General features: G+C 48.6%; 3 protein-coding genes across 3 annotated transcripts in view; 1 reads left to right on the top strand and 2 right to left on the bottom strand.

Annotated features, from left to right (window-relative positions):
* Positions 1–3,534, bottom strand: part of schA (serine/threonine protein kinase SCH9) — a 4,159-nt gene extending 625 nt beyond the window's left edge. Inside the window, exons 1-3 of the mRNA XM_032067101.1 lie at positions 3,321–3,534; positions 1,566–2,816; positions 1–1,497 (exon numbers count right to left, since the gene is read on the bottom strand). The exon at positions 1–1,497 is cut by the window's left edge and continues 16 nt beyond it. Coding sequence (XP_031927130.1) covers positions 75–1,497; positions 1,566–2,816; positions 3,321–3,382 — 2,736 coding nt within the window. The 5' untranslated portion in view covers positions 3,383–3,534 and the 3' untranslated portion in view covers positions 1–74. The remainder of the gene's footprint in view (positions 1,498–1,565; positions 2,817–3,320) is intronic.
* Positions 3,535–7,785: 4,251 nt separating this feature from the next.
* BDV27DRAFT_129063 (chromatin structure-remodeling complex subunit RSC7) lies at positions 7,786–9,966 on the top strand. The gene is made up of 3 exons (XM_032067102.1): positions 7,786–7,865; positions 7,957–9,010; positions 9,067–9,966. Exons 1-3 carry the CDS (start codon positions 7,817–7,819, stop codon positions 9,668–9,670), a joined length of 1,707 nt encoding a protein of 568 aa, XP_031927131.1. The 5' UTR covers positions 7,786–7,816; the 3' UTR covers positions 9,671–9,966.
* A 358-nt stretch (positions 9,967–10,324) lies between these two features.
* On the bottom strand, positions 10,325–11,645 carry BDV27DRAFT_129065 (ESCRT-III subunit protein SNF7). Its single transcript, XM_032067103.1, has 4 exons — positions 11,163–11,645; positions 10,883–11,087; positions 10,598–10,806; positions 10,325–10,530 (listed from the first exon to the last, which is right to left on the bottom strand). The coding sequence occupies exons 1-4, from the start codon at positions 11,335–11,337 to the stop codon at positions 10,448–10,450; spliced, it is 672 nt and encodes a 223-aa protein (XP_031927132.1). The 5' UTR covers positions 11,338–11,645; the 3' UTR covers positions 10,325–10,447.
* Positions 11,646–11,739: the final 94 nt, after the last annotated feature.

An 11,739-nucleotide genomic window follows, 5' to 3' on the forward strand; every position in this document is an offset into this window, starting at 1 on the left:
ATATAAAGCCATGTACATGTCATATAAATATATGCAGAAAATTCACAACTCCAATATCATGCACCGCAAAATAATCACATATCGAAATTGTCATCAACATTGAAGATTCCAGGCTCTCCGCCTTCGTGGGTCTTGTGAACACCAGTCATACGGTGATCGTCAAAGCCCCCAGGGCGGTGAGGACGCTGCCACGTATCAGGGTCCTCGTCCATATGGTCTGTAGGTTCATGTTTTAAATGATGGTCAATTGAGCTCTCGTTAACGAAAGTGAAGCCTTTGAAGTTAGCTTGCAAACCCGGCGACAGCGGGGTCGATGCTGGCATGTAGCTATTTGCTACTGCCGCTGCACGGTCATTCAACGTGGCGTTGGCATTCGTGAACTCGGGATCGAAGTTGGACGTATCTGTATCGGATTTGAGTTTCGGTTTGAACGGTGGGATGACCTGTTTCTTGGACAAAGCCTCCCAGTCTACATCATGGAAAAATGGGTGTTCCTTGAGCTCTTTGGCATCTGCCTTGGCACCCAATCTGTGCTTCGGATTGCGGTTGAGCAAGCCTTTCACGAAGTTTCTTCCTTCGGTGCTTAGCGCGTCTCGTGGGAACCTAACTTTGCCGAAAGCGATATTCTTATACATTTGCTGGGTATCTTCGGCGTAGAAAGGACTCCAACCGCAACACATCTCGAAGACGAGCACACCCAGAGACCAGAAGTCAACCATCTTGGTGTACCCTTGCTCGTCGAGTAGGACTTCCGGTGCTAGATACTCGGTTGTACCGCAAAATGTGTTTGTGGTGTCATTCTGGGCGAGGTTGGCTTTGGATAATCCAAAGTCACAGAGTGCGATGTGACCGTTAGCGTCAAGAAGGATGTTCTCCGGTTTCAGATCGCGGTAAACGATGTCGTGCTCGTGGAGATGTTGAAGAGCCAAGATAAGCTCTGCGATGTAGAACTTGGCACGGGCCTCCTGGAACCGCCCTTCCTTTTGAAGATGCCAGAAGAGTTCACCCCCTGACATGTAGTCCGTAACGAGGTAGAGATCGGTCGGGGTTTGAAAAGAGAACTTGAGACCGACAATGAATGGAGAGGCAGCCATAGCGGTCCGAACCAGAATATTCCGCTCTCCCAAAGTGTGTGCAACTTCCTTCTTCTGGATGATCACCTTCTTCGACAGAACCTTCATGGCATATATCCGGCGTGTGTCTTTCTTCTTGACCTGATAGACCTGGCCGAAGGTGCCTTTGCCAATAAGCTTGAGAACCTGGAAATCATTCGGCCCCACCTGTTTCTTCTCGGTATGTTCAAAACGCATTTCCATGTAAATTTCGCCAGATACTGCAGAGTCACCGGCGCCGCGAGCAGACAAGGGGAACCATCCTTCTAGCCGGCTGTTGTCTTCCTTGAGGTTAACGCAGAGTCGCACGTGACCTAAAAATGCCTCTTGGTTTTTGCGGTCATATACTGAAACATCAATTTCGGATTGATCGCCAAAGACATCGCTGGAGATACAACATTAGTGAGGTGGTCTAATATGACGGAGAAGGCGAGTGGAATGGTAAAAGCTTACAAGGTGGCTTCGTGGTTCCAATGGGGGTCGGTCACGGGTGCCCGTCCCCTAAGATCAGGACCATCGAGGGAGCTATTGTTGCTACTTTGCCGGCTCTTCATTGGGATGGCCATCGGCCGCCCAGCTTCCCGATCAGACTGCTCCTGCTCCTTCTGGCGTCGTTCAATAGACTCTTCTTCTTCGTCCTGAGCGCTCTTGGAGATCCACTCATTCCATTCAAACACGCAAACAACATAAGGATCAAATCCTGGCTTGAGCCCGCGGCCTTCTGAAATTTTCACATATAAGTTACCCTTGATCGGGGCAACTGGCGGGCCGGACGGTTGGGGAGTTTCGGCTGGAGATGGAAACGCTTCCTCAAGCTTTCCGGCGATTTCATCAGTTGATTTGTCCATCTCATCGGCCTGTTGTGTTGGCTCTGTCGATTCAGGCGATGATGTAGCCGGTGGCTTATCGGTCTGGGACCCTTCGTTGGACATGGCACGTGGGGTAAGCGGTGGGGTATTCTTTAAACGTGCAAGATCAGACACATTCCCAGTTAGCTTCGCAAGGTTCTCAGAAGACAAAGAAACGTGTGGCTTCTCATGCTCGAGGAGGGGGACTTCCGATAAAGACATAGGGTCAGAGGTATGAGGGAGAGAGGGATTTGAGAAGTGGGTGGCAAGGACTGGGTCGTCAGAGACACTGGAGACTGGATGAGAGGTATGACGGCGAGCTGCAGGCTCAGGAGAAACGCTTGCAGGTGGAGACAGAATGCTCTTCAACGCATTAAAAATAGAACCCATCCCTTTCTCTGGGGCTGACGACCCTAGCTCAGCCGTCTCCGACTCTTTCTGAAGCAGGGAAGACGCAGAGCAGTAAGGGGGGGTAGGTAAATTCGTGGGAGGTAAAGACTCTGGTATAATCTCCTTTGCTTCGACCTTTGTAGACTTCATCCCCGATGCCTCGTCACGCTCCATCATGACAAAAGACCCCGAAGACGAGGAATGGTGACCAGTGCTTTGGTCATCCCGTGTCCCTGTGATGTACGCGCTCGACTGAACCAGGTGCGCGGAGGCAGCAGTCTCAGAAGGAAAGAACTGTGATTTGGTGGGATAAAGCGAACCATGGGGAGCACCAACCTGGAAGAAATTGTGCATTATGGAAGGCTGGCGCTTATCCGAGAACTCGGGCTGTGGAGTAGCCATCCCGGACGGACTCGGACTGTTTGAACCGATCTGATCTTGATTATCGTCGTCCTGTAGACCATTGCTGACAGAGCGGTTAGCCATGGACGAGAACCGCAATTGTGCATTGAATCGCTTGAGGAAACACAGAAATAATGACATGGTGGTGGTGGTGATATGCCATGGGAGATTCCAATCAGAAATGGCAACATGATCGTGATCCAGCATGGAGTTGAGTCACAACACCGGGCCAGTTGAGAAAGAAAGCTAAAGCTGCACTAAGCTGCAGGCCTCTTCCAGAAGGCAACGCTAAGGCTGACATGAATGCGCAAATGTCTTCCACCCAATGCGACACAATCCATGAACAGCAAAGCACAAAAGTAAATGCCTCATGCGGCAATGGTGCTAGGACTGAGGGCTTTCAGGTAGACAAGGCTTTTTTCTTTTTTTTTTTCTGTTTCTTTTTCTTTCTACCACCTGACCCAAGACAAACAAGACAAAGAGACCGGGAGTTTCTTTATTTCAACGATCTTGCAAAGGTGCACATTCTAGACCAGCGGTGGGATTGAGCGAGACTCGAATTACTCACTTCTGGGTTTTCAGCAAGCCAGCATCTCCACGCAACTCAGATCCGTTTTGAGTAGTAGCCATGGTTTATGTTCCATTCGACACCGAAGAAATCCTCCACTTTGCACACGTCGATGATAAGAAGACAGCGCAATAGGTCACGTCGAGACTGCAAGTAGCGGATGGTGCGGGTGACCGGTCAAAGTGCCGAAGTTGAGGAAAAAAAAAAAAAAAAAGGAACTGTTCACACCGGCGGACAAATGTCGAGCTAAGGAAGTTTGCGGATAGATGGATCCGACCGGGATCGGATCGTACCAAGCGCAGGTGGAGGGATGGAGGGGTTGAGGCGGGATAACCGTCGACTATGGTTGTGGGTTAGAAAATATTCGGCCGGTTCATCAGAGAGCGTGTATGAAGGCGGGAGTAGAAAATGATAGAGAGGAAAAGAAGCCAAAGAAGTGTGATTCACAGGGGCAAAAGGAAGAAAACGGAAGCGATGAGTGGCAGTATTACTCAGAAACCAAGGATCGGGGCAATGTGAAGAAAAAAAAAAAAAAAAAAGCCAATGCAGTGATGTCTGTACCTTTAGGTTAAGGGTAAATGGGAGGGATCTCACACTTCCAATGTGTGGATGAGCGAACCTTGGGTTTAGTGTCAAACTCTGGGCCCATTTAAATTGGGCGAACGGCGGCGGACTGCGGGATTTCCCCAGAGAGAACAACAGGGAAGAGGCCGAAAAAGTGATGATAATAATAAAACTGAAAAAATAGAAATAAGAATAAGTAAAACGAGTCAATGACAATTGGAAGAGCTGAATGGGTGACAGCCCTATTGACTTGTACCCATAGGATGATATCGAAAAATAAAAGGGTGGCGTTTTAAGGCCGAAAGCTGAGCATCCAAGGCATAAGCTGCCGCTGATGCCGCTGAGTACTAGATGGCGGACAGTGAAGAGTGCGGTACTTAGCACTAAGTTAGGCAGCCTACCAGCACTAAGGTACCTGCTAAGCAACCAACGCGGGCCTCACTAATCAGAAGAAGTAATCAGAATCTTGTCGTGAGGGGGAGGGGAAACCACAAGAGAATTTGACGGGAAATTAGATATAGTATAAATAATGAAAATGAATTGAATAAGGGAAATCAAATTAAAATAAGATCACCAAATGAAGAAACCAAACCTTCTCCTTTTTCTCCTTTTCTTTTGTTTTTTCTTTCTTGAATATTTCTTTTGAGTAATACTAGATATTTTTTTTCCTTTTTTCTCTTTTTCCCTTTTCTTTTTTTTTTTTTTTAAAAAAAAAGGTGAAGCTCACCGTTGATTCTGACCGTGAAACGCTTCGGTCTACTATTGGTTCAATGTCCACATACTCTGTCTGGTCCCTTGGGCCTTAGGTAAGGTCAAAAATGGGAGGGGAAATAATAGTTTCGAATCAAAAAGAATTAAAAAAGAATTAATGCGAAAAGGGAAAAAGAGAAGCCTTACTCAGAGTACACCGAGTGGAGATGAATGGTGGTGCTGGACAAATAGAGAAGGATGTTATGGAACCACGGCGTGTGTTAAAGTCATCTCGGAACCACATTTCTCTGCGAACAAATTCTTGAGGATGGAGATGGCAATGCACTCAGGTCGGATGGTACTCTATGACTCTTAAATGACAACGAATCCATTTCTGGACCGCAAGAAAGCAGCTGAATATAAAAACCGAAAGGGGTCTAAGGTATGATAGTCGAAGGGGGAATAATGACAGCAAGAGAAGGTCGGATGATGAGCAGACTAGGGGGGCAGCAGTAACCGCATGTCGGGTGCTGCCATCTTTTGCCTCTTCAACCATGATTCGTGATCCGCCGTTCGCTTTGGCAAAACCGGGAAAATCTTCGACAGCCTGAGGTTGAAAGTCTGCACCGCGCGAACTATACCCAATGGGGCAATCAGCCAGTCGGTGACAACATTTGAATGTCTGGTTCGCACTTTAATGCCCTTGGAAGGTTGTCCCTTTTTCCTTTTGCTTTTCTTACTCCATCTTTTTTATTTATTTTTCTATTAATTTTTATTAATTGAAATCACTAAAAAAAAATTAAATTAGAATTTCACCTGTACCAACAACAGGTACAGCCCAAATTTCCAATATTCTAGAAAAAAGTAAAAGGAAAACCTTGCTTCATAATTCTATCTCCTTTTGTAGTATGTGTAGCATCCCTATAGTACGGGTATCAATGGACGAAATATCAGAGATAAGCCGATCGTTTCAAATATTTGCGTCTTATCTCCAAGACGGAGTACTCTGCTCCTCCTCCTCACGCTAAACCCTCAATATCCCTCATAGATGCATGTATCATTCCCAAAGATGTGAACTCGATCTCCGCCACCTCCTCCTTTTTCCCCATTCCTAACTGTCGGTCTAACCCAGTGGTAAGGTGGGGTTATACCCCGGCCCTCCAACCGGAAATGTCACTTGTCGCTATGTCGATGGTCGATCATTGATGGTTTATCGCGGTTAATGAATTGACTATCGATCACTTAAAATGACTCGGTGTTTAGGAATAACTGGTCATCCAGAGTGGCAAACAATCTCTCGTTTCAAATGTCAATGCATCCTTGGGTCCACGATGCCGTCGAGTCCACTTTACCGGATTTCCTCATTGCCTGCCTTATTCCGCACTATGCAGTTCCTGTGTATCTCGCCTTGAGTTCCCCCCCTTACTGCTTATGTCCAGATTCGAGCTTGCTTGACTCATCTCTCGACTTGCTTTCTAGAAGGGTCCGGCAACTGGGCGGCATGGGCTGAAACAATGTGCAGTCTTGTTGGCGGCAGTGCTGCTTTACAGCGAATCGCTTACGCATCCAGCCGCATCTCTATGTTGTACTAGAAGGAAACAAACATATTGTTACTTGAATGATTCACCAGCTCCTTGTTTTCTTTCTGTCAGGAGGTATGGTTGGAGTAATGTAGTGGGTACGATTAGCCCTAACAGCCATAAGGCATACACCGCCCTTCGTATTATAGTAGGAGTAATCCTTGGAAGCCCAACGGACTGGCCGAAACGCCATTCTACTTATTTACCTATTTTTGGTCTTGGTTGCTCCCCCATCAGGTTATAGCTGCTGCTCAGCATTGCCGTAAACTGTTCAAAGTTACACCAGGCCACTGCCGATGTACGCTTCAAGCGCCAGAGTCGAAATGCCGGTTAGACAGTAAGATCAGCCGGCCACCATTCTCCTGCCACATTCAAGGTGGCTTAAGCAGGAGGCGCATCTCCGAAAACTTGTCTTCAAGTCTCCGGAGATATTTTCGTAGTAGGCACTGATGATTTAATATTAAAAATAAAAATATATTCCGATGCCAAACGCCGAATTCCTCTACTGTAATTAATAAAATAATGCAACGATGTTGCTCCCCTCCCCTACCATTAGAGTTACGGCTATCTACCAGGAGTTATTTGGAAAAGATCTCCACTAATTGTACCTGGCTCAAGAAGAGCCAGCTCTCCCTTCACCCGCAATGGCCCGTCAATCAAATCTCATATTTTCCCCGGTCGGCCAAGGGAGGATCGTGCATCTGAGGCTACTTGGACGCAGTCAGTAGGTCGGTCACCTGCAAGCTGCAGCGTGGTGTCAGCGATCTACAGCATGCAGCATTCTTTTGTCACCAGAAGAGCTCCGAGGGCTTCCATAGGTCCACCACATTGACATTCTCCAGCCTCTTGAAATGGAGGACTGGCGGTGGGTGGAAACTTTACTCGGAAAGCAGCAGCTTTAGTCGGGTTACCATTGCGCGATGCGGATTCCCCTCCGTCGAGTTGCATTTGATGATGAGAAAATGCGGAGCACTCCTACCATCCGGGGCACACCGGTGGTGAGGAGGGGTTCCAGAATATCCATTCCACCGTCAATCCTGACATGTGAATCGCGAATAAAAGCAGGTCATCGACATTCGGTACGTCAGAGACGATGTCCGTGCATGCCTTATCGTGATTGTGAATCATCCGGCATGTTGCTTGGAGGCTTGATGAGAATGTTCCGATCCAAACCAGAACGCACTGCTCCCCACATAGACCTGTTTCGAATGAGCAAATGACCTGACCGAACCGAATTCTCCCTTCAGCTCGTAGACTGCTAAGACCAATTCTGGGTCTTACCATCCGAGATGGCTGGCAAGTTCAACAGATGACGTTCCCGAAAGGGGAGAGAGAAGAGGGACAAATGACATCATGCGGCAGGCGCCTAAGCCACAATCCACCTCCCGATCTCTACGGAGTAAGAGTTGCCAAGAAAAACCACTCAGTTTAGGGCTTCCGTGGTCGAAGAAATTTGGCCCTCCCCACGTGGCGCTGTGACGGGTAATCTTCAATCTGCCTCAGGCAACTACGCTTACGCACGTGACTTAATTCTCCCGGGTGCGGAGAAACCCGAACTCCGCTCATCACTGGCGCGCTCCCGGAAGGCACGCCCAAGGGCATCCTCATCCCGTACATTCTGTTTTTGGCTGTCGTTCCCCACTCCGAACAGCTGCTGTCGCGATGGCGAGGAAGCTTAGAGCGGCTGCACAGGCAGCACAACAGTCGCTGAGTATGTCCATCCCACCCATTGGTCTTTTTTACCCCATAACTCGATCTTACAAAAATCACACTCACGGGCGCGTCCACTGACAGCTCCGCAGGAAATGCTCCTCCTCCGCTCCCCGATGCCTCCGATGAGGAAATGGCTGAAGCGCCCCCGTCGCGCGGGTCTTCTCCCGCCATAGAAGATCCAGGTGATGCGTCCGATAAGGATCCCGATGTTGTCCCCGAACCCGACCCGCCACAGGAAGACGAGCCTGCCGCAGTCACCAATCCTCCATCGCGCGGCGATACCCCAACCCGTGGCCGTGTGTCCGCCATCCCGCGAAAACGACGTATCGGCCGTCCTCCGAAGAACCGCCCCCCAGACTGGGATCTGCCTGACGACGGTACGGCGCCGCCGCCGATTCATGTAAGCACGCCCGTGAAGAGGAGACGCGGTCGCCCTGCAGCTAGTGGCGGACGATGGGCTCGGAATCGGGGACCGTCGCATGTAACTCAGGTGCCAATTGATAAGGAGGGGAATATGATGGACGTCATTGATGATGAAGTGGCCCTGCCAGATGACCCTGAGGGTGAGACCAAAGTCGACAAGAACGGCGTTTTGAAGGGCGACCGAGAGTATCGAGTTCGTACGTTCACGATTCTTAATCGTGGTGAGAAGCATTACATGTTGTCGACAGAGCCAGCCCGATGTATCGGGTTCAGGGACTCCTACCTGTTTTTTCAGAAACACAAGCTCCTTTACAAGATTATCATTGATGACGACGCTAAGCGTGATCTTATTGAAAGAGAGATCATCCCTCATTCGTATAAGGGTCGAGCCATTGGTGTGGTAACCGCTCGGTCCGTGTTTAGGGAATTTGGCGCCAAAATCATCGTTGGTGGCAGGAAGGTTGTTGATGACTACAACGTCAAGGCAGCCAGGGAACGGGGGGATGTGGAAGGTGAACTCGCAGTGCCGGAGGATAAGCTCCCCCCTCCGGGAGAGCCATATAACAAGAATCAGTATGTGGCGTGGCACGGAGCTAGTAGCGTCTATCACACGCAGGCACCATCGGTTCCTCTGCCTACTGGCAAGGCTGTCGATTCTAAGAAACGGAAAGTGACTGTCACTGGCGATAACTGGATGCTTGAACATGCCCGAGAAGCTAGGTAAGTAACACCGTGAGCATGGTCGTTGGCCTACTAAAATGCTAACCATATGATAGCCATTACAACTCAATACTTTCGAACGTACGTCGCGAAAACCTTGGAGGTGTGTACGATATTCATACAAATGCTATGCAATACCCCAAAATCATGCAGCCCTCACACGCTCGTTGGGAGCGTCTACCACCTCCGGATCCTCGAGTAGCGACCAAGTTGACCAAGGAAATGTCGACTTTGAGTCTCACCAATGGAGCTGAAGAGGAGGAACCAACTACTGAAAGTGACGCTCAAGATGAGAAGACCGCCGAGGAAACGAGCAACAAAACGAGCAACGACTCTATTTTCTCAACAATTCCCTATGCGTTTTCTCGTCGTTTCGCCATCCACGATGTTCATTACGAAAGCCCACCGTATTCCAATATGGGCATTCCCGGGCCTGACGGTGACGTGCATGATCTCGGCTCAAACGGTATCATCAGCACTGCAAATCTATCATATCCTGAATTCGTGAGTCCCGAAATTCTGGCAGAACTACCTGCGGACTGCAAGGAAGCTCTTGTCGAGGCCGCTGCGCGCGAGTGGGAATGGAAGTCCATGTGGCATAGTGAGGTGGGCGACGGTGCTCGCACGACCCCGCTCAAGAGTTATGCCTGGTTTCCCTGACCTGGTCGTGGTCTTCCGGCTTGTCGATTAAATCCTTGAAGGACGGCCTCGGGACGTGCTGTTTAATTTCTTTCTATGTATGACACGTTGTGCTTGGGTTGGACCGGTTTTTATGGTTGGCATGAGAAAATGGGAGTTCTTCTGCGTTTGCTTCGGCGGTGTATTATGTTCCAATGTTTTTTCAATTAATGTCTCTTCCCCGATACCTCAGAGACAGTCGCAGGCAGGCTTGCCTTTATATGGATGTCATCTTAATGGCAGGTTAGACAATTCAATCAATTTTTTTCCAAGTGGCACAAGATAGTCCTTTCTATCTATTGTTATAGGGCCTATGAAAAACGATTAGTTTGAGATTATCTTAATATGCCCTCTGGCCTACGTTGACATCTGCCATGGTACGTATTAGTCCGAGAATTATATTGGGTTTAATTCAGGCAACTCATTCTAGAAGTTTAGTAGTAAATTCCTAAACAGACGCTAAGCTGAATACTATCATATCCGATAGATCTCTTACCAATGGGTGGGGGTACTTGTAACTCGCATACTGCGTACGTGATGGTCTGCAACTCATATTTATTTTGTCTCTCTTGACAGTACATTACGCTATTAGATTAGAGATTTTAAAATATGTATCTATCTTGGGTCATTCAAGTATTAATCATGATGAACTTCGTAATTCAATTAACCGACGCTTAATGATTGTATCGAATAGAATGGGCTAGCAAAGTGAGAAATGAAGACAACTCGGGAAAGAAAGAGTAAAAGAAAGGAAGTGGTTTATCCCATGGCCATCTCTGCGCGCAGCTTCTCCAGTTCTGCTTCCTCGTCTTCTTCCTCTTGTACCTTCGATTTGCCTTTGGCTGTAATTCAGAATCAGGTTAGATGTTTTGCTGCGTGGTATATTCACTTCAGATATGGTGGACTTACGTTCTCCGTTCGCCGCGGCCGGTAACCGATTGAGTTGATCTGCAACCGGTACTGTCCCTGTGTGAAGCATCCGCTCGTCCATAGCCTCCTGTTCCAGACCTTCGAGCTCGGCATCCAGCTCGGTCTCGTCCGCCTGCTCGCCAATCTGGGTGTTTGTAATAGCCTGTGCGATTTCCTCGCTGAGTTGGTGTTGTTCGCGGAGTTGATCCCTGTGTCCCCGTCAGTGGCGTTGGTTCCCAGAAGAGCCATAGGAGAAGATGGTATATCCAAGAGTGAAACACGCACATCGTCTCATCAACCTTATCAATAGTCAAGTTACCATGGATCTGCGTCATCGCCGCGCCAGCCTGCTTCATCGCGTTCAAAGTCTCCTGGTTGATATTCGCCGCCTCGATCGAATATATCTGTTGTTCTAGCTGGATGATTTGCGCCGTCGTCTGTTCGAGGTTCTTCTCGTGCACCTTCTTACGTCGCAGGGCAGACTTGGCCGCTTGATGATATCAGTTTCATGCACTCCGGCAACTGGGATACAATACAGCGATAAGGAAAAGGGAAATCCCCATACCGTTCTTATTTGTCGTCACGTTCTTCCTCGCCACGGCATCTTGCTCCTCCATCAGATTCTCTAGGTGCTTCTCGCGCTTCTGCAACATATCAAGCTGCTCCCGCAGCTTGAGGATCGCATCCTTAGGCGCATCCTTCCGCTTCTGGGCTGCCGAGCCGCCAAACCATGACCACATCTTGATAAAGCAATTTTAAGGATTATGTTGTGGTTTCGCTCCGGTTCAATTCCTGAAATGTATAGTTATAACCAGGGTATTCACTATCCAAGCCCGTATGGTCCTCGACGCTCGGGACTAGAAATCGGTAGAAAGTGGTGGAGTCAGGCTGGGAAGATAAATAGGCAGAAAGAGAGAGGGGCGGCGGTGGTCGAGTCCGGGCGGTGTTGTAGGCTGTCGCGAAATGCAATATATGGGACAATCGATCTCCGACAAACAACGAATAGATCTAGAGGATGTTTGCTTAGCGCAGAACAAATCAAGGCAACAATATTGGAGACGATTGGGAATTCACGATGGCGGATGAGATCCGTTTTCCCCCCTCCGTTTGACCCTATGACATACGCGCTAAGCCTATCGGAG

Source organism: Aspergillus caelatus (genome assembly GCF_009193585.1).
Source record: "Aspergillus caelatus strain CBS 763.97 unplaced genomic scaffold BDV27scaffold_98, whole genome shotgun sequence".
Taxonomy (NCBI): domain Eukaryota; kingdom Fungi; phylum Ascomycota; class Eurotiomycetes; order Eurotiales; family Aspergillaceae; genus Aspergillus; species Aspergillus caelatus.

What these genes read in the sequence shown, in the direction of transcription:
- BDV27DRAFT_129063 (XM_032067102.1), top strand. Translation starts at nt 7,817, where the DNA reads ATGGCGAGGAAGCTTAGAGCGGCTGCACAGGCAGCACAACAGTCGCTG. An exon ending in GGCAGCACAACAGTCGCTGA is followed by an intron (nt 7,866 to 7,956) that starts GTATGTCCATCC and finishes ACAGCTCCGCAG; the next exon opens with GAAATGCTCCTCCTCCGCTC. An exon ending in GAACATGCCCGAGAAGCTAG is followed by an intron (nt 9,011 to 9,066) that starts GTAAGTAACACC and finishes ACCATATGATAG; the next exon opens with CCATTACAACTCAATACTTT.
- BDV27DRAFT_129065 (XM_032067103.1), bottom strand. Translation starts at nt 11,337, where the DNA reads ATGTGGTCATGGTTTGGCGGCTCGGCAGCCCAGAAGCGGAAGGATGCG. An exon ending in CGTGACGACAAATAAGAACG is followed by an intron (nt 11,088 to 11,162) that starts GTATGGGGATTT and finishes GATATCATCAAG; the next exon opens with CGGCCAAGTCTGCCCTGCGA. An exon ending in GATAAGGTTGATGAGACGAT is followed by an intron (nt 10,807 to 10,882) that starts GTGCGTGTTTCA and finishes ACGGGGACACAG; the next exon opens with GGATCAACTCCGCGAACAAC.